The sequence below is a fragment of the Centroberyx affinis genome, unplaced genomic scaffold (genome assembly GCF_046629955.1).
Source record: "Centroberyx affinis isolate AG114_WGS23_722 - 3 ecotype Tasmania unplaced genomic scaffold, CSIRO-AGI_Caff_v1 ptg001304l_1, whole genome shotgun sequence".
Taxonomy (NCBI): domain Eukaryota; kingdom Metazoa; phylum Chordata; class Actinopteri; order Beryciformes; family Berycidae; genus Centroberyx; species Centroberyx affinis.
The window spans coordinates 152,219-177,727 of record NW_027279810.1 but is presented as its reverse complement, the minus strand read 5'-3'; the positions used below and the strand labels follow the sequence as shown (position 1 = coordinate 177,727).

Here is a 25,509-nt window from a genome sequence, read left to right as displayed (position 1 = left end):
CGGAAGAGGCTCCACTTGTATTCAGGCGGTTTGAACGCGGCTGGCTGGGCGCAGGTGAGGCGGCAGCTCATTCTCAGTCTGTAAACAAAGAACTAAACAAAACACGGACACGGCACGTACGGTTCAGTTTCACGGACACCCGCTCTCGGCACGACTTCAACACTGGTAATGTAACCTTAGGACGAACTTCATGATGTGTCACAGCCCGTTGTTCACTTTTAAGAAGATATTGTGTATCGAGTCTGCGTTTACACTGTACACAGGCAGCCACTTTTTGTGTTTTAAAGTTGACGAGAATGATTTCCCTCTGTTAACCAAGAATATCCACTCTGGACGATACATTAATGATGAAATGAATCGCTCATTTGTTGGTGTTATAGTGTTATAAAGCTCTAAGCTACATTTCTGTATCCAAATTCTGTATCAAATTTCATAGCATTGGAGTGTTTTTATAATGTGTCTACTAGCACTTGCTACCATTATCCTGTTATGTTGTTACTGCAGCCTGGTTTGGCACAGCTGGTCACATTCAGTGCCACTTTTTCCTGTTGGGTTCATTTATCAACTTCCTATCATTGTAAGCTTTTACATTTGAGTCTATGTTTTAATGGGGAAATACAAGCCACGAATGTCTGCTGCAGTGTGATAAGTTCAGGAAATTACACCTCTGTCTTTCCCCTCATCTCTCTCTCTCTCTTTCTCTCTCTCTCTCTCTCTCTCTCTCTCTCTCTCTCTCTCTCTCTCTCTCTCTCCATCTGTCCGTAACTTTTCCTCTCTCCGCTCTCCTCTCTGCTCTCCTGCCAGGCCCGAGGTCACCATGTGATCCAACATCCTGATACACACAACATTGCCAGACAAGGTAGGTCAATCCAATCCAGTCTGCCGCCTCTGAGGGAAATCAGGTCAATTCACCTTTTAAAGAGTTAATCCCTGGTTGCTTCCCTCCACCTCGGGACAGGACTCATCCCATCCACAGGATTCCTGCTAAGACCTGTTAAATTATGGTGGTTCTTCCTTGGAATTGCTTAACACCAGTCAGATGATGATGACTGACTCTGTGTGTGTTTGTGTGTGTGTGTGGGCGCATGCATTTGTGTCTACCTTTGTCATAGATATATCACTCACATTCAGCATGACTTTCCGTCTAAACTAAATTTAACAAAGTCACAGGAGGTAATATTAGCCACGTGAAACCGCTTTCATGCTTATTTTTACCTCTGTCTTCTTTCAAGCTCGTTGGAATAGAAAAAGGGTTGCACAGAATATAAATGCAGTATCTTGCTGAGAATTAGATGGAGATGTCAAGAACACTGATCATCAGATTTATTTTTAGTTTGACAGTTTGTCTTCGCAGGCCACTGCACACTTGCCAAACACTGGCTCCAATTTGCAGCCTGCTAGGAGACTTTCACCATGGCACAATCTTGATAAAAATTAATCATTTCAGGGCAAAGGTAAATCTAGCATGCACTCTACAAATGAGGGTATTTGCTGCTCTTACTAGTGTTATGGTAGTGGCCACAGTACTGTTAATAAATAGGGAAGACACATGTTAAACAATAGAGAGGAGGAAACTTGGATTTTAATCATTTTTGCAAGAGGTTAGCACATGTCTGCAGAACAGGATCCAGTGTATTTTGATGCTTCTTTGGAGTTGAACTGAAATATAAGACTTATGTTGGGTCAAAGCTTTCTTGAAACTGCTCTGTCAGATCAATGTGTGACATTGAGTAGGTAAACCTGCCTCCAGGAACTTTTATCAAACAGAAACCTTCAGGGCAGTTTCACTTTTATTATAGGTGTGAATGCTGTAGGGATGCGTTAGTCATCGTTATTGGAGGATTGGGATGCGTTATTGGAGGATTGGGACAATATGAACTGCAGAGTGAAAGGCAGCAATGTGATAGACAGAAAGAGAGTGGAGCTTTTTAGCTTCTTGTCATATTTGTAGCGAGCTTGAAAAAAAGTATGTCTTCAGGATGTTCTTTTGCAGTGAATAGCGAAAGAGAATGAATGGTAAATGATGGATCGGACAAAAAAAAACTTTTACTCTGAACAGCAGCCTGACTGTAGCCTTTTCCTTCAGGCCTCACACACACACACTCTCTCTCTCTCACACACACACACACACACACACATACACACACATCTTCAATGCTGCAGTCGTTTGTGATTCCTCTAATTATGGGGTCTGTGTCTCAGGTGCTCAGGGCAGAGGATGCAGAATTAGCAGCAGCAGGGAGTTGGTGTGTGTGCGTGTGTGTGTGAGAAAATGTTGTCATCAGGAAGTGATGCATGAACATTAGTTACAAGAAATGTCGCCAACCACAGCAAAACTGTTTGACACATGCTGTGTGCATAGTGCTGCAGCATGCATGGCAAAGTTAGTCCCATCATTTGGTGTTACTGCTAGAAAAGTGTCAAAATTTGCAGAATGCAATGGTGTACTTGCTGTGGAAGTTGTGCATTTATAGTTGAGATGTAGCTTGAATGAAACACAGTGTTGTTGGGTATAACATTGGCAGTACAAATGTATAGCACTGTTTTTTTGACAATGAACAACAATATTTTTTTGCCAGTACATCCACATTAGCATGTTGCCTAAGATGCCACTATCTCAGTTTGCAACCTTTGTTTCTTGAAAATGGCCACACCCATAGCAAATGTTGACAGATGGATTGCTAGTTGTTGAGCACTGTATACTGAATATGGCTAATAAAGATAGATTTATCGCAGTATTCTAATAAAATGTGGCCAGCTGCTTTTTTTTCTTTTTAGATCTATCTTTTAACAGTACCATTACCGTAGTAGATGATGTTTTTGTTCATCCAATGAAGAGGTGATACAAAACAGCCTCCATTATAACTGGTGAGGTTCATACCCGTCCAAACCTGTTCATGCAAACAGTTTCATTCTATGTGTTTTAGCCATATGTTAACTTTGATGTTTCCATTACACACTGTACTCTCCTGTTTACTGCCTGCTGAAACTAATGACAGGCACAAGTCCTGAGGCACAGTATGACGTCAGCTCTGTGGGAGCTTTTCAGTGTGAAGCGGCCATAAAGAGAACAGAGCCACAGAAACCACATTACAGGAGGGAGTTAGTGGTGACTCAGCCGACCAGGTCACAAGGAAGTCTTAGACGTTTAAAGATTCGTGCTGTAAATAGGAGGGGGGAAGGGGGGCATGAGGGGGAATTTCCCTCCGTCCCAATAGGTTGTCAGACTTTTGGACCGCCCCTATATAAATGCAAACTACAAGGACATTTCCCCCCGGTCCAGTGATTTCTAGTTTCTAAAACATTGTCATATCCTCATACCCTCTTTCACAGCTAACTACCAAACCTTGTGACCAAAGGAACAGGCCCAACTCATCATCCTCCACTATGGCGAGCCAGGACTCTGCCAGCCCTTCCCATGCTGTGTTTGACCTCTTTGTCCAAGCCCCGACCTGTAAGGATGTGCAGCGCCACTTTGCTGAGCTCTGCAGGCAGCTGGAACTCGACCCCAAGGACTTCAGGAGCTTCTACACCAAGCTGAAGGAGAGACTCAACTACTGGAAGGCCAAAGCCCTGTGGGTGAAGCTGGACAAGAGGGCATCCCACCCAGATTACCAGCAAGGAAAAGTCTGTGCCAAAAACAAGGTATTGGCAACCAATGATCCAAAAAATGATTGAATACTTTTGCAATGACATTCCATAACTAGTACTTAAAATGTGTTGTTTTCTTTGTTATATGGAGATAAATGGCCTTTGACTTTTGATCCCTGTCATTTTGATGTTCCATGATGGTCTAAATGTGGTTTCAGAGGCTTTTCCCACCCTGACAAGATTAAAATTCCAAAGCTATAAACCCATATCGGTCAAACCATAATTACCATACTATATAATAATTAATTTTCAACATGTTACATGCTGGCTGTTAACTAAATTCCTCTCCCTCTCCCTCAGTGCCTTGTGTTGGGTGCTGGGCCATGTGGGCTGAGGACGGCCATTGAACTGTCCCTGCTGGGGGCTCAGGTGGTGGTGGTGGAGAAGAGAGAGAGCTTCTCTAGGAACAACGTCCTCCACCTGTGGCCCTACACCATCTATGACCTCCGCGGGCTCGGCGCCAAGAAGTTCTACGGCAAATTCTGCACCGGGGCTCTGGATCACATCAGTGCGTGATTAGTGACATTAGTGCTTTATGGAGCCAGTTTTGAAGCGCTCCCATTCACTTTCTGTTTGCGTGACCTATCTGGTATCTTGGTTGTGTCACTTATCCAGTGAAATATACATGTGTTTTTCCAGGCATCCGTCAGCTGCAGTTGATCCTATTGAAAGTGTCACTTCTCCTTGGGGTGGAGGTGCACACCGGAGTGTCGTTCCAGTCCTTGATCGAACCCTCGGGAGACAAAGGTGCTTCCCTTTCCCAACCAGCCGTCACTATTCCCACTAGCTTTGCTCAGTATTTCAATTTAAAACATCAATTGGTTTATCTTTAGTGTGAACCGACAGTGTTTACGAGCCAGCAATATGCAAAGCAGTAAAATTATTATGAGGTTGGACAAGGCCCAGGCTTTATAAAAGTTTGATCTGTTTCTTGTCAGGTTGGATGGCCAAGCTGCACCCTGAGTCTCATCCTGCTGCTGCCTTCCAGTTTGATGTCTTTATCTCTGCTGGAGGAGGCAGGTTTGTCCCTGATGGTGAGATACACACACACACACACACACACACACACACACAAATAATTTCTGTCCACATCAACGCAATACATGGGGATACATAAAGATGCAATTGCAAATTTTGCAAGATCTGGGAGTTCCACACATTCACACAACACAAATTTCCTTCCACATCCATATTCACAGATGTGTTACCTTTCATCACCGCGAGTTCCTCTTTTCTTCTTTCCCACACGCTCAGGCTTCAAGCATAAGGAACTGAGGGGCAAGCTGGCCATCGGCATCACAGCCAACTTCGTCAACAGACACACGGCTGCGGAGGCCCAGGTAGCAGAGATCAGCGGCGTGGCCCGCATCTACAACCAGAAGTTCTTCCAGGACCTGCTTACTGAGACTGGTAGGACTCCACATGATACCTACAGTCCTGTGCAACTGGATCAGATGGGAGATAAGGTCTTGATTTGCAGTGAAACAGCTGCATAGTCTATTTCAGTATAGTCTGTTAAAAATTGAAGGGGGAGAAGAGGAAGTCGGTTGCATCAGACCAACTCATTTTACACCAGCGCTCGCACTAAGTGAGAACATAAATTATGAAGTAAAGTCACTGAACCATAACGTTTTTTAATAAGAGCATGGATGTTCTTGTTTTGCTTTTATTGTACCTCTGTTGAGCCTCGCTGAACGCAACCTTCAGGGCATGAAATGAACGTTCACACTTTCAGGCCCGGTACAATGACAAGTGTGAAAAGAGCTGCAAAGCTGTTAATCTTTGTTCCAATCCTTTGTCAATTTCCTGTGACAACATTAACTGTGGTGAAATCCACTCTCCCTCTCTGTTCTACTTTGCAACTACTTCCTCTTACTTTCAAACAAGATATGTATTAATTTTTCATTTCGAACAAACATTATAGTTTACAGGTGGCATCTTTATAATTGTTTTCCCTGATTGCATCAATTTGAACCCTCTTTTTTCTTCCCTATGTAAGTCCCCATCTAGTCTCTCCTCTGTTCCATTATGTCCCCCACCTTCCAGGAAAACCAATAGAAAAGCACAAGCAGACAAGCTAACAAGAAGAAAAAAACACATTCAAAGAAGATGCATCAAGTACAAAAAGATTTCCTTTTTACTTACTGACTCCCTCCCTGAGTGTCCCACACTCCCACGCTGATCTCTTATCCTATATGCCCACCATGCTCTCTCTCCATTTTCCATTCCAGGTATTGATTTGGAGAATATTGTCTACTATAAAGACGACACCCACTACTTTGTCATGACTGCCAAGAAGAAGAGCCTGCTGAAGAAGGGGGTCATTAAACAGGTGAGGATAACACATCCATTATGAAGAAAAAGTGTGATTTTCATTGGCAGCAGCTACATCCCTGGCCAGCAAATAAAGAACAGACTGGATGGATGAGAGAACCGCTCCAGTGTTCAGAGAGAAATTGTCACATCATGTAGAGCCTCTCAATCATTCCTCTCCTCTGCACCCTGGCCCCTAAGCTAATGGGGTATACTAAGTACAAGTCGTGTCACCAAGCATCAGAGAAGGTGCCATGAGTCATCAGATAAGTGTCACGACAAGCCCTCGACTCCCTCTGTCTTTACAGGACTGTAGCGATGCAGAGGAGCTGCTCGCTCCGGCTAACGTGGACCACGATGCTTTGCGCCACTATGCCTACGACGCCGCCCACTTCTCCACAGGCCATCAGCTGCCCAACCTTGAGTTTGCTCAGAACCACGCGGGCCAGCCGGACGTGGCCATGTTCGACTTCACCTGCATGCACCGCGCCGAGAACGCCTCGCTGGTGAAGGAGAGGAAGGGCAAGAAACTATTGCTGGGCCTCGTCGGAGACTGTCTGGTGGAGGTAGGGGGCAACACTTTGAGTATGCCTCTCAGTGATCTGGTGCAGTTTCCCCCTCGTTCACGCATTCTCTGCACAAAGAGGATCACTGTTTGTTTGGAAATCTGATAAGCTCCTGTGTAAAGTTTGCAAGAAAAGTTTGGCAGCTATCTTTTTCCACCTCAGATGTTTTATTCAGTGAAATATGTCTTAGAATAGTATCCAATCAACTGTGCAAACTTACCATAACTTGTGATGTTGCTAATGTGCTTCTATTTGTGTTCTTATGCTGTTTTGTCTACAGCCTTTCTGGCCTCTGGGGACAGGTATAGCCCGTGGGTTCCTAGCTGCTTTTGACACAGCGTGGATGGTGAGGAACTGGGGCAAGGGGGTCCCACATCTCAAGGTCCTGGCTGAACGGTGAGTCGGCTTCATACAACAATACAGTGTTATTATGGAAACCACACTACAGTTGATGGTACAGCTCCTTCCTTTTTCTTCACTATCTGCCATATTCTTCACCACTGAAACTGCTTGGTTATTCAAACAAACAGTGCACTTTACAAAAAAGTAAAAGTGTTTCCTTCAAATTCCCAGACATAGGGAAGTGAGTACAGTGAGCACCATACGTATCTGGACAGTAATAATGTTGCATATTTTTGACTCCATACTCTTAATACTTTGGGTGTACAATGACACAATTACTATGAGGCAGGGTTCCCACAGATCTGAGAAAAATAAAATAAGGTCATAAAAGTTTTTGAAAATTAATGTCCTTGAAAGTACTCTAATTATTAAAATTATTATTTTTTTAATAATACAAATATAGCTCCCCAATTTGTCCATATGCCTCTGGACTGTTCTAGAAGCAACACTTCACATCCTGAGGAAAACCCTATGATAGTGCAGTTTTGCAATGATTTCATCATGATGTCTTGACATGACAAGTTAATGAGTAAACAAGACTAGGTCAAAACCTAGTATATGGCTGGACCGTGTATGAGTGTGCCACGTGCCACGGCTGACCAATGGTGTAACTAACTCCGCTGTTGACAGGGGTTAAAGTGGGATTTGGCAGGTGGGGGAACCCTGTTTCGGAGGGGGGGGGTTCAGAAAAAAATAGTAATTTAAAACAAATTTCCTGCATTTCTACGGGGGGTAGATACATAATTGGTGGGGGGGTCAGAAAAATATAGTAATTTAAAACAAATTTCCTGCATTTCTACACCACCTACCCTCTTGGATTAAGTCAAGAAACAGCAACCCTGTATAATGTTAACCAAAAATGTAAAGATTATGTTATATTACTAGATTTCAGCATTGAGGTGCTTACATTCATGATCTTGCATAGGCATACTAACCTAAAAAACCTATTATTGGGAATCATGAGAAAGTTTCAGAGCGACAGACACAAAGCGTCCCCGTAACCATAGCAACTCACTCTCACTCCTGCCTGCGTGCGCACGGAGCAAGAGGAGAGGGAGAGACGCAGAAGAGCCGCTGACTGAGATTACTCTGAGCAGCATGCATGGGAATAAATTACAATATAATAATTATATAATAATAATATAATATATATAATAATATAAGAATTTGTGTATATTTCTCATTATTCAGATGGTCTGAATAACTCGCTGCTGCGCTGTGCTGCTCTGTCTCGTCTGTCCTGCTGTCAGTTTCCTTTTTTCACGTCGCGTCGTTATCAGTTATGAATTTGTTTTTCACTGCGTGTGAAAAATGTCAATTGCGTGAGTCTCTCGGTCAATGCGTGAGAGTTGGCAGCCCTGTGAACTCGCTTGTCATTATTATGTATGAAACTGCCAATCAGATTTATTTACTTATTAATCGAAGGTGCCAGAACGCCATTCCGGATCGTTCCGGCCCACTTTAACCCCTGGCTGTAGACTGCTAATACAGAATAATAGTCCATACATCCATACTGATCGTTCCAGCGCGTCCCGTCTCTCTCTCCACCGCTGTCGCCTCCACCGCGCCCACGGCCCGCATTGATCCTGTCGATCCAAGCGCCAGGCGCTCTGTTACCTGTCGGTGCCGAAAACGCTGGTCGCCGGACACCGGGGGCGCATCGTTGACGAGACCCCGGCCGAAATCTCGGCCGGATCATCGGGAACAAATCGGCGCCCAGCTAGCGGCACTGGCCGGAACCGTGGCCCCGGGAAACTTCGGGAAGGTCGGCAATAAGCCCTGGGCGTGATGAAACCTCCATGCTTGTTTGTGTCTCTCTCAGAACAGAGGGGCTTCAGGTGGACTGAGCTCGCGCATATGCATCGACATAAACGGTGATATGATATAATTGTATAGGTTCTACTTTAGCTTCAGCTTACATGCATGATATTGGTCAGCCTGCTTACTGTGTGGGAGAAACGGGCTCCTGATCTCAGCGGAGAAACTAGACGGCGGAGAAAACTAAATTTAAATTTCTGGCTCTGTGATACTATGATGTGCCACGTGCCACGGCCGACCAATAGTGTAACTTGATCACTCACTCAGTCAGTCAGTCAGTGACAGACATTCGTGTTTGTAGGACTGGCCCCGCTGTTGCGGTCCAGCCAAAAATTAGCCCTCTAGTGTCAATGTCATATCTTACCCCAAAACATGCCAATTTTGAGCTCGTGAATTTCACCAAACAAAACCTTAAATGTTATTGAAAACTCCTTGAATTTAATGTCTAGTGTGGGAACTCTGTTGAGGTTAAAGTGCAGACTGTCTTCTTATTTTAGGGTATTGTTAGCCATAACAGAAAAAAAGTTAATGGACTGTGGTCCTTTTTACAGGGTACCAAAACTATGTGACAGGTTGACAATCTATTAGTTAGTCATTTTAGTATGGAGGCAAAATTCGTATTGTGTAATGACCTTTAAAAGTAAGTGTACAATCCATTAACATTATCAGACTCTTACTACTATATATGTACTCTATGTTTATTGATCTAGGGCTGTGCTTGGCTCTATGTGGCAAAATGGAGTCTGTGATTGGCTAAAAAGAGTTTAAGTAAACAACAGCTAAAAGAGTATAAGTAAACAACAGTCTAATCAGCCTTGAATTATAATGTTCCTGCTACAGTGCTAAGGACAGACATGAGTAACTTCTATGGTTGCTTCTCCCTACCAATTTCCCCACTAATCTCAATTGCCTCAATAAAATGTTTCCCTTCTTAATGAATTCACAGAGAAAGTGTCTACCAGCTCTTGTCCCAGACCACCCCAGAAAACACCAGCAAAAACTACACTGTTTACAGTATTGACCCCTCGACACGGTACCAGAACGTCAACCTCTCCTCCATAAAGACCAACCAGGTCAGGACTGTTTTTTATCCTTTATTTACTCAACTGAGATTTGAATCAGAGTCACTATAGTTGCCAGAAACGTCATTGAAAGATGCAGATCACAATCTACTAGACATAGAATACAACAACAATTTTGTTAACCTCCCTTTTATGAGACTGTTTATATATTAACTAAGAAAATATATATTTCTCTCAGTACAGCGTAAAACCCAGTTCCATCATTGCTCCACAGCTATTTCCTTCAATATTTTATGTAGTATATATTTGTTGCCAGGATACTGCTAATTCTAATGAGTTGTGGGCCAGGACAGTGGGTTTGATTTCCACACAGGGAGACAGTCTATTGATTATTGGGCTTTGGAGGGGTTACACAAAAAAACCTGTATTGATTGCACTGCATTAAACCAGACATTTTTGTATTTGATTTACAATGCCTGCTGTATTCTTATGTGGTTAACTGTGTGAGTTAAGTTCTGGTTAAGGATAACTTTTCTCTATAGTCTCTGGATGTATTGATTAATCTATGTGTCTCTTCATTTAGGTGCAGCACCTCTATGATGTTGATGATTATAAGTCCAATCCCAGCAAGACACAGAAGAACAGGTGGCCTCAGATGCGGCAAGGTCTGTTCATAATAAACAGATGAAAGTTATCGGGTTATTATTACTGTGAAACCACAAAAAGGTCGCAGGACATCATCTAAGGAATGGTCTGTGTTTCCCTTCACAGATTCAGTTGGCGGTTATGATGAGTTGTTGAAGTGGTGTCAGAAGAACACAGCGGGTTGCGAGAAAGTAAATGTAAAAGATCTGACCCAGTCCTGGAGGTCCGGGTTGGCTCTCTGCGCTCTGATCCACCACTTCAGACCTCAGCTCATGTGAGTCGGTCCCTTGGCCTCTGCTTAACTTGACTTTCATCTACTGAGAACAACACCACTAATGAGGCGCTGTAGGCTGATATATGATGAGGCAGCAAAAGCAAGTTTAATAGTGTTCTTTTGACCCAATTCTTGAAAGCAATTTAGTTCAGATGTTTACATTTTACTCATTGTACTTAAAGAAAATCTATGGGCGACCAAGCAGTTAAAGTGCAAAAACTGCTGAACAATTGCATTACTGCACATCACTTCATACACTAATACTGTAACTGATCACTGTGAAAAGCCCTCCCATTCTGTGTTGTGATTCCCTGCTTTCTTTATGCCACCACAGTGACATGTCCTCCCTGGATGAGTCCAATGCTGTTCACAACAACCAACTGGCCTTCAGCATCCTGGAGAGGGAGCTGGGCATCTCACCCATCATGTCTGCCAGTGACATGGCCAACAGTGGTCAGATAGACAAGTTGTCCATGGTCCTCTACCTCACCCAGGTCCAAAATGCCTTTGCCGTGCCAAACAAAGGTAAACTTATGGGTAGTGTGTTATTGTGCATCAATCTTTTACCCGGTGTATCAAATTGTCACCCAGGCTAAAAGTGAAATGCCAAATGTCACTTTGCCACAGTTAGGGTTTTAATTTTTAAATGTAATAATAATGATGTTGTTTTTAATGACATTCATGATCTGATATATTTATGAGGATAGTCTTTTAGAGGCAGCGATATAATCTTACATAACTCGGTTGCTTAGACACTGCATGGCATTAGCATCACCTATTTTTAAAAGGGTCAGGTGCATTTGTCCTTCCACTGAAATGTGTTTGGTGTTGAGAAGCGATCAAATTGGCGCTGTCCCTTTAAGAGCCTGTTACCCAGAATTCCCTTGGTTTGAGTGGCTAGTGCTGTGCTCAAAGCCAGCCCCTATTGGTGCTGCTGCTCTCCTGCACTAAGCCAAGCAGCAGACAGAGCAAACAGTCACGGTGAGGACCAGGCTTATCACGGTCTGGTGGGACTAGCATCTCCTAAAGGGATCTACTATTCCTGCACTGAAGGAGGATTTGCTCCTGGCTGTTTTTCCTGGAGGTATTTCTGTAGTCTTGCAGATCTTCTGTGGCATGGTGAGTTTTTGCAGTGTAGATGTGAGTCCAGCATTTGGAGGTACTACATACGCTGAAGTGGGTGTGACATGCGCTCTCCTCGCCTGTGATGCTGTGCTTCTCTGCTGTGCTCGGGATCCGCTGACTGATGCGCAGGCAGGAGGGAGCTGTCAATCTCCTGTAACCTTATCTGAATGGTGAAAGAGTGGGAGTGGTAGTAAGATCTGGAGCTCAAGAGTTTGCATGGGGATTGACAAGTTAGATTCAATTGCAGCTGCTGTGAAGCTACTGTAAATGCGAAATGTTAAGGTTTCTGGTGGCAGGGTACACAACCAAAAATAATACACGGGTACAAAATCAGAATATTTAACACCTAGGCATCCTGTTTTGTGTGTGTGCAGCGCTGCAGGGAGACTCCTGTGTCATTGTGTTAGTTGACGTGTAGTGGTAATAAAAGGAAACTGAATTTTGTGTGTGTGTGTGTGTGTGTCTGTGTGTCTGTGTCTGTGTGTGTTTGTCTGCCTGCCTGTCTTTTTTTTCTGTGGGCGACAGAGCCTGCAGGCCTCCTGGCATCGCCTAAGTCCCTGTCTTTCTCCCGGACACAGTCAGCTGTCTTCTTCCTCAACAAGTTGAAGCATAACTCTCTGCAGAGACGCAAGGTGAGCCCACCGTGACTGGAGTCCACTGTTTACACAGCATAGGGAAATGCATGATAAGGATATTTTCAAACACATTGGCTTGTTGGCTGGAGTTGGGATTAGCCTCTCTTTCCCCAAGTTCATGTTTAGGCCTTCAGTCTGTGTATCACATGACACTGGAGAACATAAAATCTCTCTTTGTCTTTATAAATATTCTTTACGTAATCAACACAAGCAGGTCACATGGCAGTTTGTTTGTATTTTTTGTACAGGACAAGTTGGCAGCCGAGAGACAAGCAAAAGAAGGAGAGATGAGGATGGGAGATGAGGACACTGTGAGTTCTGTTCTGACTAATCCACTTAATTCTACTTTGGAAGTTTTAAGTACTAACTCTTCATTAGTAAATGACTTCAGGACATTTCCTGAAACCCGAAATACAAATCTGAACTATTATGGGAAATAAACATATTCTATTACCAAATGCCAGACAAAATTGCCAATTACTGCTAAACATATCCTGCCTTCCTCTCCTTTCCCCTCAGCCGGTAGCGCCCCCTGTGGCTCCGGAGCTGAGCCCCACATCTGCTCCCAAGGCCGACCCTGATCCTGATGTGAGCTTATTGATGGGGAACAGTGAGGAGTGTTACTTCTGTGGACAGAGGGTCTATGTGCTGGAGCGCATCAGCACTGAGGGCAAGTTCTTCCATCGGAGCTGCTTCACCTGCCATCAGTGCGGCATCACCCTCAGACTGGGAGGATACACCTTCGACCAGACTACAGGTGAGGACCATCTCTGCCACTCTATAGTAGGGAGATTGTCATATGTTTACAGTAACTTATGGGAGATGAACACCCATTCAAAATATAAATGTCACAATTCTCTGTCCATGTTTGTGTAACTTCTGTTAGCTTTTTATCTTTTGTTGTGTTGTTTGCTGTGATGTTTGCTACTATAGAAAGCCTAGGCAGAAGTATTCTATGCTGCATTGTTGAGGAGCATAGAGTTCTTCTACCTGTATGTCTTCAACAGCTGTTGTACCTGTGGTGTAATGTATTCTCAGAAAGCCAGGGCACGGTTTCCCTGGGATAAATAGAGCAGCACTTGATTTATTTATTAGTGTCATTAATAATTTGCGGTGAGACCCCTTTTTAAGGGTTTTGTAGTTTAGACAGAAAAAAATAAATCACTGAAGGAAAAAGACAATTCATGTGTCTCCGACTTTCAACTCGTTTATTGTTTTCTGTGTGATGTTCCCCCAGGGAGGTTCTACTGTGAGCTGCACTCTGAGGATCTGGAGCTGGAGAACGGGACTGAAATATCCTGCTGTAAGGTGGGTCACTGAGCAGATGTAAACCATTTTGGTACCTGGTGCTGATGACTCAAGGCTCCGTGTCGGTTGACAGTCGAATACTTGTGTTCATAATGCAGTGTTACACAATCTTCTGTTGCATGATATATCATCCTTCTGGTGCCTGGTCCAATGTCGTCAGCCTGTGAGGTTGACTCGCCCACGGCAATTAAGCACAACTACTGAGAATGTTAGATTCACTGTGTATGTGTTCTGTATTTCAAACAGGGATTTGTGCTCTAATTCTATGTCTTTTTACATAAGAATTGTTGAAAAGAGGTTTCTTACATGACATTTATTCTGTTTAGGATGGCGAAAGAAATCACAAAGGGACAGATGACGAGAACGAGCCTTCCAGTGATGATCATACACTGTCTCCCTCAGATGAGGAGTATGAGCACACTCTGGACTGTGGTCCCTCTAGACACACACAGCCACATCAGCCTGAGGGCAAAGAAGACCACCATAGACTTGAATCTGAAGAAGAGTCCCACGAGTCACAGCCATCGAAACCACTCACAGATCCTGCATCTAAAAGTGAGGTAGCAGCACCCGCTGAAGAAGAGACTGGGGAAGTTCCTCCCTTAGTCCCCCACCCTGTCCCAAAGCCCCGCTTCTCCCGGCAGACCACACCCAGCCCTCAGCCCTCTCCACCGACCGCCAAACCTCGCACCATCCACCTTTCTAACCCCTCACCTCCTGAGAAGCGTACATCTCCAGCCCCTACACCGGCCGGTGGGACCCCCAGGGCAGCACCAGACTCCCGTCCTAAGCAGTCGCTGCGGAAGCTTCAGCTGACCGCTGAGGAGAAAAGCCAGCTGGTCAATCTTCAGAGCTTCAGCCTAGACTCGGACTCAGAGACGCCCGGCGGATCCTCCTCCTGCTCCTCTTCCTCAGCCACAGCGGGGGGTCCGAGCCCCCCTAAACCAGCCGGCCTGGACGGGCAGGAAGAGGAGGGCTACTGGAGCGGGAGTACCGCAGGACACGTCCGGGAGAAGAGGAACCGGCGCTGCTTCAGGAGGAAAGAGGAGCCGGGCGGGCAGACCAAGGTCCGATCCAAGTTTTCACCCTGGAACCTCTCTTCCCCGAGGCTCAGCAGAGACCACCGGCTCAGCGTCCACAATAACCATCCAGGGAGAGTTGGTAAGGCCCCACCTCCTCTTTTATCTTGACCACATGTTACATGGAAACTTTGTTATGGTGTTGGGTATATTTTAACACTTTTTTACAACATCTTGTTTTGCCGTTTTACCACAGAAACAACATTCAGGCACGGTCACAGCAATTCAGAGGATGGTGTTGATGGAGACGACGATGATGACGACGACGATGAGATGTTTGGAAGAGACGACATTGATTTATTTGATGAGAAAGTAAGGAGCAGAGTGGAGCCGATGTGTTTTGTTTTTTTACATAAGTGTACTACTATGTTTTACTTGCAATACACACACAATAAAGACGCTTTGCTTCTAGTTTCAGTCGGTGCCCTCTAACCCTGTTGAGGCTGAGAAGTTGGAGCTGATGAAGATGAAGACGCTGGAGCGGAGAGCCAAGATGAGCGAATTACAGCGCTTCCGTAAAGCCCAGGTCAGCCTCCTTTTCTCAGTGCTGCAAAGCTCATCCAGGCCTTGTCTCTCAGTCGCTTCTCTAATTTCACCCAAAGCTGACTATGAATATAGGTGCTGTTCTAAGATCAGTCACCAAAGTTACCTGTAGCCCTGTCTTCTGCTCTCAGATTAGCTCTGTTTAATGCTGGATTTTTTTTTTGTCAAATGTTTTGCTCCAGTAACTTACTTCCTCATGCTTGTTTCTGTTTCACAGTCCATCCAGAGGAGACTGGAGGAGATTGAGGTGACATTCAAGGAGCTGGAGGACAACGGTGTGGCGCTGGAGCGAGCTCTTAGAGGGGAAGCTGGTAAGATCCCTGTGGTCATGATGATCACTTTAAGTTCTTGAAATTACATCATCTGAACAAACAATTTAATTGGCGTTATGACTTTGCAAAAATGCTAAATACATGTTTGTACAATATTAAAAATGAAAAACTAGCATTTTGTAAGTCAGCTTAATACAGGGGGAACAGACCCCCCTCTAGAAATCCCAGAGAAACATTACTGTGTTTCAGCTTCAGGGCTCCCAATTTCTCCTAAGATACAAACACACACACACAAATGTTGTATCACACTCAGCACACACATCTCACTTCCCACCACTGTATCTGGAGAGTTGCCATCCCCTGAACACCACCCCTGTCTCTCTCCCTCTCTTTTACTTCACACACAAACACACAAAATACACACACAGACACCCAAACACTCTGTGCTTGTCCTCCCCCAGGCAGTGGAGGTTCTCCTGACATGATAGAGCACTGGATCCAGCTGGTCCACCAGAAGAACGCTTTGGTTTCTGAGGAGTCGGACCTCATGGTGGCGTAAGTGTCCACCTTTTGTGGACTCACACACACACACAAACAGAGACACACAGTACATGGCTGTGTAGGCAGACTGGGAATACAACACAGTTTTTGTGCAGAGTGGAAATGACACAGCAGCCAGCAAGCCCAGAACAGCAGACCTCCCACTCATAACACTGTGGTTACTGTTTCTTCTCACCATGGTAGCAACTGATCCTCTTTATACTCAGACTCTTATATTTGTCATATTGCCTTGTTATGACCTGCAGCTACAACAGGATGGATTTTTTTGGATTGCTCTCTCACAGACTGAGTTAATATCTTATCAATGAGGTGCTTAAAAAGTTTCCTGGAGGTTGGTTTATGCTGCCATGATTCAGCTGTTTTTCTGAAACCTCTCAGGTCTCGACAGCTGGAGCTTGAAGACAAGCAGAGCATGCTGGAGTTGGAGCTCAGGAAATACATGGAACTGAGTGGTGTGTACACTGATTCCTTGTGTGTGTGTGTGTGTGTGTGTGTGTGTATGCACGTGTATACTTACTGTTGGGGATTCTTGCCTGGAAATCTGGAAGGTACAGAACCAAAGAGCAAGCATCTGACAACTGTGTTTTAGGAGGTTTATTGATTTTGATGCATCAAGAGAGAACAACCCAACTTGCAAATAAACGTCAGCCTTGTTTGCCTGACGAAGGCCAGCCAGCCTATTACTGTATGTACCCTCTTCTTATGAGAACATCAGTTGCTTTGGTTTTCTCTATCTCTGTCATGGGTGCCGTCCCATCCTGCATACAGTCGATGCATTCCTGCTGCAAGACTAGAGGTACAGAGGCATATAAATCAAATGGCCGTTGCCCTGCACCCATGTCTGGTTTCCTGAGATTGTTAATTCTTTATAACCCCTCCAGTTATCTAAAAGATTTAGGCCACCTCATAAACATAAGGTGAGAGAGAGTTGGCTTAGATGGTAAAACTTTCCAACACTTACATGTGTATCTGCATTTGATGCACATCTGTGTTGGATTTGTGCGTAAGTGTTGGTAATTTCATTTTCAATTGTATGTGTGTCTCACAGACTCAGACAAGTCAGCAGAGCAGCAAGCGGAGGAGGACAGGGTCCTTCAGCAGATGATCGAGGTGGTAGACATGAGGGATTCTCTGGTGTCGTTTCTGGAGGAGAAGAGGCTGAAGGAGATGAGCGAAGAGCAAGAAGCCTTCTCCATCATGGAGGCTAAACGGCACTCCAAGGCAGGAGCTCAGGTTCACTGGTCATAAGGTTTTCACACACAGACACATACATGAACCCGCATGTAGATACTGCACTCACGTCTACCGGATGTGAGACTCGCTTTCAGACGTGGAACTTAAAACTTAACTTTTGCAAAGCCAAAGATGACACAGCATCGTTGCGGAGGGCATCCCACCACATGCGGTCCCTGATAGCATTGGAGAAAGCGCTTTCAGGCTTAAGAGCCAGTGGATGAACGAGCATCAGTTGCAATCCGCCCCCTAGAGGGAGACATAAGCCTGGAGATCTGAGTCTTTGAGTTGATGCGTCCAAGAACTCTCCAGCTAAGCCCTGCCTGCCATGATGGTGGGGTTCCAGCTACAGCCCACATATGGAAACGGACCCCTGCACAACAGCTAATCATTACCCAGCCAGAGACTTGGCCTGGTTTAGTAACATATGACTCAAGTGCAAAGCCAAGGCATTAAAACAATGGCTGTGAAACCTGCAGAAGCTGGCTCTGGAGCCTCAGAGTCCTCGGTTGAAAACATAGGGATGGATGGCATTTTTGAAAACAGTTTACCTTCAGCACCTTCATGTTGATTTTACTTGTGTCACCATGAATAAGTGCAACTGTGCACAAAAACATAATGTATATATCACCATTCTATGTTTGGTATTTGTATACTAAAGTTCTAGAGATGAGTTGGTGGTAAAACAAAAATAGACACAGGTGATTCAAATATATAAGATTAGCTAAATTCAATTATTAGTATTCATGATTTATTTTTTATTATTATCGTCATCGTAGCATTTCATGCTGTTCACCATGTGCTTTTTGGATTGCATGTTTGATAGTTGATCTCAGGAGTTGACCGTTCAGTCCTCTAGGATTACTGTTAGGTTTTTCACTGATGGCCTTCAGCGGTGGGCTGCTGTTTAGGTGGGTGTGTTACAGGAACACAGGGGGTGTCGAGGTGAATGAAAAACACACTGAAGGGACGGGTTAATCTAGTATAAAAGCCATCATCTATCATCTGCAGATTTGCCTCCATGTGTTGGCAAAATAGCCAGGTTTGAGATAAAAAAGACCAGTTTGTTGTTAGTGAGAACAAGCCTTATATATTCTTTGTTCTAATGCTGCCATTTTGTCCCACCAGGACAGCACGTCACAGTATATCAAATAAAGATCATGCACTTTGATATTTTTTATTTTTTGACATGGAAATACATTAAGGTCTTCAATGCAGTAACGAATGCTTGACTTAGCATTTTCTTTTCAGATGTACTATATATATATATCTGCTTTTGTATTTCAAAGCAGTTGTGACAAATGCATCTTCAATGTGGCTTTTGTATGTCATTTGTCATACTGCCATAACCTTGGGCCATGTTATTATGTAATGGTATAATTTCCCCTGCTATTCTAATTACTAACCTCTAGGGTGCATACTTATCCCTCTAAATTGTGCAGTCAGGTTGGTCAGACTTCATAAGAGGTTTTGCATTGGAAAAACTCCAATAAGCATCACTGGCCCAATGTTTCAACATAGATCTGTATATTAATCTGTATGCATAGGAATTAATGATCAAATGATTCAAAAAGCACTGGAAATCTACCATCTTTAGTATATATTGTTCAAAATGGGTTCAAGGATTAGCATGCTACAGTATAAATTTTCATTTTGTCCCACTGGAGGTATTGGCATAGTAAATGACCTTGAAGAATCAAATACTGCTTAATATTGTAATAGCTATAGTATCATTTTGAAACAATGAAACATTCTGTGTTTCAAAAAGGTGACAGGCACATACAACACGCCATGTGACTGTTAAGCTCAATTAGACCAACCACATGGAGAGTGCGCATGACATCAGCCGCTCATTCAATCAGTTCAGTCCAGCTGGCTGTAGCTGAGCAAAAGAGATCAATGACAGCAGAGTGAGGTGTCAGAGAACAAAGACATGAAGAGTTACAGTCACATGTACACCATATGTGGGGAAAATACTTTACAATTAGATTACTTGAAGACTATTAAAATCCTTTTTAAAGGAGAGTAACTTAAATCCTTTTACACACTGGGTCTGAAAACGTTGCAGATGTTTAATGATGGCCATCAGTTAATAACTTTTCCAAATTTGCTATTGTTTTGGAAAATAACCCTTATGCAAAACAGGGTTGTCGTTGGGGGCACAACAAAGCAGCCAAATAGAAAACAAATGTGTGCTTATTGTTTTAACCTCTCACAGCAATTGCCTCATTTTGCAAATGCATGTTTGTTAACTAACTGTAAATATTTATCAGACCTTATGATCTTATGGAGGAAGCTTGTGGAGGCTGAGTGCTATTTCTGGGTATTCCAAAATGAAGTAAAAGGGTGAGTAATTTGATGATTGTAGCAGAACTGCCCACCTGCTTCTGAATATGTTGGTTGTATAATACCTAGCTTTCACAAAGGAAAAGATAAAAAAAAAAAGTTAGCCAATCTTTTTGGTCCAACGATTAATTGCTTTATATAACATCACTTTGCCTCAGATACCACACATGGGTCACTAATTTCATGCAAGCACTGACTTTCAGGTTATGTTAGCAATGAACAATTTTGGGCATCGATTAAATCAACTTATGTAATAACATTTTATTTATACCTGAATCACTAGTTTTCACTGCAATTTCATTCAGTTGATTTGAAGTCGGATTACCTTTTCTGGATAATGTTTGCAGTCCAAGGTTTGTAGATTTGATAAATGTCTGCTGTGGCTCTTCCTCTTCTCTGTCTCATGCGGGAGCGGCTCATGTTGCTCAACACTTTTCAGTCACCAACCAGGTTACATAAGGAATTAAAGTTTAGCTGATCTCTTTAAGTTAATCCCACTGGCCATTGATTTGGTCACCTCATTGCTCTTGAGAGCATGAGGCAGTGTTAATTGTTGGTTTTTTTCCTGTGAAGAGATTGGATAGCTCTGTGTTACATCACTTTAAGGCCATAATTGAAACTGGACTCTTGGATAACTCCAAAGCCAGGATTTTAAAAGTCCAAATTGTCCCTGTTGTTTCTTTTGTGAATTTTGTTTTAATATTTATTCCTTTGGGTTAAACAGAGCCTGGTGTTGTAAGGTTAGATAAGTCAGGGATGCTTTCTGTTTGTCAATCCTCAGAGCCCAGACAGTATAATATGACTAGCCATCTAGATCTAGACTATTTGACTCATTGCAGAACTGAATTTACAACTCTACAGCAGACATCTACCACCAAGCCAAAGGAAACGGCTTCATGCAGGTCTATTCTGCTGTAGCTATAAATTTCCATCAGACCAAAGTTTTGGTTCTACTCCTAAAACACTTTCTTACTCTAGGTTTCTGCTGGTTTGCAATAATGATGAGTACACTGTTAAAAGAGAGTGGTTTGAAAAGCTGTTTTTTGAAACCCAAAAACTAGTGCAATCTGGCCAACTGGCGTGTCCAGGGGAGACTGAAGGTACAACCAATTACAGGATTTGATACACCAAATGCAATTTAAAATATACAGTGATTTTAGTTCTACAAATCATAAAGTTATTTACATCTTTGGTGTTTAGAAAGCAGTCAAATCAAAGAAAAAACATCTAAACACTAAAATAATGTTTGTGTAGCAGCCCTGCCTAAAATCTCTAATCCTTGGCTCAAATCTGTTAAATAAAGTTTATCATAAATTATATTGTCTTCTCTTTGAAAAATGAAAGCAGCATGACTTCACACAAAGAGATTTATATGACTTGACTATAAAAGTGGACAGTGAGGGGCAACAGTGGTTGAGTGGACAAATATAGGCTACTCCTCAATGCTCTTACCTGTTCATCATGTACTGTCTGCAAACCAAACTAATGGGAAAAAATTAAATGTACTTCCTAACAAGTAGGTACTAGCAGTGCTATGTCTAAGATATATAACTCTGTTGACTTTAAGGCCAAGAACTCTGCTCAGTGCCCTTGTGTTTACAGCACCTAACCTGAGGTTGAGAATTTATGAGTTCCTCTTCCAGTCAGAGAGCTGGGCCGTCAATATCACAACACTGTCCTGTGGTAAAGCCAAACAGACTAGTGCCTTGTCTGGAGGTGTACATACAATATTCTGTGACTAGAGATAAAGAACAATATCAATAAGGTATATAGACACTTCAGAAGGAGTGGTGTTAAGTTAAGAATCTCTGACAGATGTGTAATAGTTTCAAAATACGTTCTTCTTCTTTTGATAATGTACTTTGCCATGTATCAGTGGTACATGTCGTCCTTCAAACCATTAACCTGCATAAATAGGTTTAGTTAATTCCACATGAGGCTTCTCAGAGATTGTGATCCATGTTCACACCCAGGTCACACAAGTGTTACTTTCCACAAGCCTAGTGTAGCATGTGGGAAGTTAGCATAGCATAGTTCATGTTAGCACCTGGCCAATGGGCACAGATGTGCCAAGCTTATGAAACATATTGCACAGTGTGAAAAACAGGACAGCAGCAAAGAAAACAAAAAATACTTGTTGTATTGTTACATGTTTTCTTAATTTTTACCATGTAGCACAAAGAGAAGTTTTAGCTTTTTTATCCAGGGAATGCCCTGCTTCACATTCACACTGCTACACACACACACAGACACACACACACAGTCTTACTTATGTCACTTTTGGGGTATTTACATAGACTTACATTCATTTCCTGGAGACTTAACCTAACCATAACCATAACCACTACTTGCCTAACCCTAACCCTTACCCTAACCTTAACCTAACCTTAACCCTAACCTTAACCACTGACCCAAAAATCAGATTTTTACCAATTGGGGACACGGCTTTTGTCCCCAATTGCACAAGCCATCCCCAATCAGCTGGTCTTAAGTCTGGTTTGTGTCCCTGAAAGTGACTTAAGTCTTACCCACACAGACACACACACACACACACACACACACACACACACACACCTGGGAGCTGCCCACTACAACCACAGTCTTCCACTGCAGCAGCTGGGGTTAAGTGGCTTCCTCAATGTCACCTTAAAGGTGGTTTCTGCCCACATTTTCCCTGCAAGTCCAATCAAACCGGTGGCCTTCCAGTCACTAGCCCACTTCTGTAACCACTAAGCTACCACTGCCTGCCAGAGTGTCCTCAGTAAATTCAGGGTAGGAGAGTCCAAATATTATATCATTCATATTGTATTTCTACAGTATTTCATTGTGGTTCAAGCAAGCAAACTGAGGTCCTGCCCAGGTTGACTTGGGTATATTATTTCATTGTTTTCTTACTGTAGCTTGTGAAGCAGATTTATTTCAGCCTTGCTTCACTGAATTTTCCATTCCCAGCCAGGTCTTTATAAGTTCAATTCAAATGGTCAAACCATTGATCTAAACCATTTGCAAGAGCTCAAAACTCAAGCAACAAGTTGGAATATGAACAAATCATAAAACATAACTGGCTGTGTTGGTATTAATTATTGGAACACAGTGGAATATAGTATTTCTTGAACTTTGTCTTAACTCCAGTGCTGTGAGAAGAAGGCTCTCCAGTCCACAGGTTTTTCCTGCAAGATCTGCAAAACAATTCTACTGTGTCAAATGCTAGACTTAGGTTAAGAAATAGAAGTAAGGTTTTAATCAGATGCTTGAGGCTGGTCAATGAAAACTGAGCACAGTGCTTATAACTCTTCTTTGTGGTGCTGCTCAATTACTGGCCTTTCTATTTGAATAATAGGTTTGACTCTCAGTGACTGTGCTGCTCTTGTTGCTGTTTCCAGTGGGTGTGATGCATTCTCTCCCAACTGAAAAGGACTTTAACTCATTCTGTTTCTGAAAATCATCTGAAATGGAAGATGACCATGACACCCGCTTGAACCAGTATCCATGACAACATCATGAACCGTCCAGCTATTGATATTCTTGCTCTGTATTCACTGCACATGCCTAATGCAGGTAGGCTGCAGCTGAAGCTCTCTATAACCACTCAAACTCAGGCTGGATCAACTCTGCAGCCTTCCAGGTGCTGCGACTCTGTAGCTTGTTTTCATTTGTCACACACATTTATGCATGCATTGTTGTTGTTATGTATTTTTAATTAGAAATATCTGTGGATAATTTACAAGCACAACACAAATAGTGACTTCTAATGACTTCCATGTCCTCTATTGTATGTTTTTATGCCATTTCTACATAAAACTGGTTTTGTATGCAGTACTAGAAAGACAGAAAAACAGTATTATCAACATGACTTGTCCTTAGTCAGGAAAGCTCCTTGGTATGACAGGTGAAATGATGAGCACCTGATGCAGATTAATCCGTAAGCCTGTTATAAATAGGAAGCCTATTGTGGCTACCTGACCTCTGAAGAGAATAACAATGCAACACATAAGGCTTTGTTGAAGGCTTCACAAAGTCTATATGGCCCAGGTGGGAAGCATGTCTGATACTTTCGAATGTAAGTTGAAGAAAACGTGTTTCCAAATTTCCTAAGGTTGCCTCTTTGAATAAGGGCGTCTTAAACTAATCGTGATTGACATGACCGCCAAAAATCACTTTAGCCTACTGACAGAGGCACTGATGCAGAATGTATGATAGACCACTTCTATCAGCCAAAAACTGAATTGTGTGTGTGTGTGAGAGAGAGAGAGAGAGAGAGAGAGGGAGAGAGAGAGAGAGAGAGAGAGAACGCGCGCGCGTGCGTGCGTGCGTCTGTGTGTGCGTCGTACTTTGAGTGAATCACTCTGTTTTGAAATAACTGCGCAATTCCGCGTAGTGCGCACTGTATTGTATAAAAAGCTGCAGCTGTGCAAAGCTGAAGGTGATGCTGCAGCCACGGCGCCAGCAGTAACTCTCGATGGGCACCTGTGAGATTGCCAGCCCCTCCCCTCGTCCTTCTCCATGGATGTAATCTCCGACTTGACAACAGTTATTTCTGAGGCGTCCGACAAAGTAGTCTGTCCAGACCACGGCGAGCTTTTGGCAGGAGAGTCGGAGCTGAGCTCTTACAGCGCAGAGTCTCAAGGTAAGTCTGAAGCAATCTGTTGGTGAATAAACATTTTCTCATCTTATTCATGGAGTGAGCCGGGGTTGAATCTGGCATGACTGAAACCAGTCTACGTCTTTAGTAACTTGTAGAACTGCTGCTTGGGGACGTTTTCCAGCTAAAAACCAGGTAGGGCCAGTGCCAGAATGTGATGCCTAATTTGTATTCTGCGCGTAATTTGGGTAGTAAGTGCTCCGCGTCAACATTCAGCATCAACAGTCATTTGTGTCTTAGCGCAACCCTGCTTGAATTTGATTTTGTTCAATTTTGAGACTATTGTGGTTTCCAGCTTGATAGTAATGGCATATCTGATCATTCGCAGTCTTGCCGCAGAGTGATTTTTCCGCGGATGCTGCAGCCAACTTGGTCCTATTGGTGGCATGAGAGTATAGAGAAAAAGAGGCTGGAGGACGTCGGCCACATCCAATGTCTGTTGCTGCCAGAACAGCCCGTCACTTTGCTTTCTCTCACGCCGTTTACCAGTGTTGTCCTTGCATTGGTCGGAGTTCTTGCGTCAGTAGGGCAAAGACGTGCGGCTTGACTTGTTATAAGCCTGCAGGTAAGGGCAGACTCACATTTAAAGGCATTTCTGTAGGATAATGATGGTAGTGGTGGAAGAAATATCCGCAGAAATGTCTTTAAAAAAACAAACAAACAAACAAAAAGAATAAGACTAGATTCAGTGCAACTGGAATTTTGGTCTCTAGACTACTGTCATTTTTGATTGTGCAAAATCTTCAGCAAAATCAGTTGGCTTGGTTGTTTGCTCTTGGACATAGGCTACAGTATATAGCCTTTACTATGCCTCTCACCCACTGTGTTGTTGTGGATGAGAGTGCGCTGTCAGATACAGCTGATGCCACCAGTGTCCAGTCCTCTTGAGTGCACCTGTGATCCTCTGCTGAGTCGCATGTTCTGGCCTGTGCCGCTAAATAACGGCACACTGACGCGCATGGAGAAAAGCTTACTGCGGGTACAGAGTGAGTAACGGCCGGGAATAAACGGTGTAAGACCCATTGAAAGCACAAAGCCTCTCTGTGTGTGCGAGGACTGGAAGGGACACAGGAC

General features: G+C 43.4%; 1 protein-coding gene across 2 annotated transcripts; it reads left to right on the top strand.

Moving 5' to 3' along the window:
• The first annotated feature begins 24 nt into the window (after positions 1 to 24).
• mical1 (microtubule associated monooxygenase, calponin and LIM domain containing 1) lies at positions 25 to 18,787 on the top strand. Of its 2 annotated transcripts, none has more exons than XM_071525541.1 (25): positions 25 to 165; positions 805 to 859; positions 3,360 to 3,645; positions 3,952 to 4,159; positions 4,291 to 4,398; positions 4,590 to 4,685; positions 4,906 to 5,061; positions 5,883 to 5,983; positions 6,273 to 6,530; positions 6,811 to 6,926; positions 9,697 to 9,823; positions 10,356 to 10,437; positions 10,544 to 10,691; positions 11,026 to 11,216; positions 12,342 to 12,448; positions 12,700 to 12,762; positions 12,971 to 13,208; positions 13,689 to 13,759; positions 14,086 to 14,920; positions 15,035 to 15,150; positions 15,251 to 15,364; positions 15,599 to 15,692; positions 16,115 to 16,208; positions 16,593 to 16,666; positions 17,263 to 18,787. In XM_071525541.1, exons 3-25 carry the CDS (start codon positions 3,388 to 3,390, stop codon positions 17,460 to 17,462), a joined length of 3,855 nt encoding a protein of 1,284 aa, XP_071381642.1. In that variant the 5' UTR covers positions 25 to 165; positions 805 to 859; positions 3,360 to 3,387; the 3' UTR covers positions 17,463 to 18,787. The 2 variants fall into 2 exon arrangements, with proteins under 2 accessions (XP_071381642.1, XP_071381641.1); XM_071525540.1 differs by having other exon boundaries at positions 3,334 to 3,645.
• The last annotated feature ends 6,722 nt before the right edge of the window (positions 18,788 to 25,509 follow it).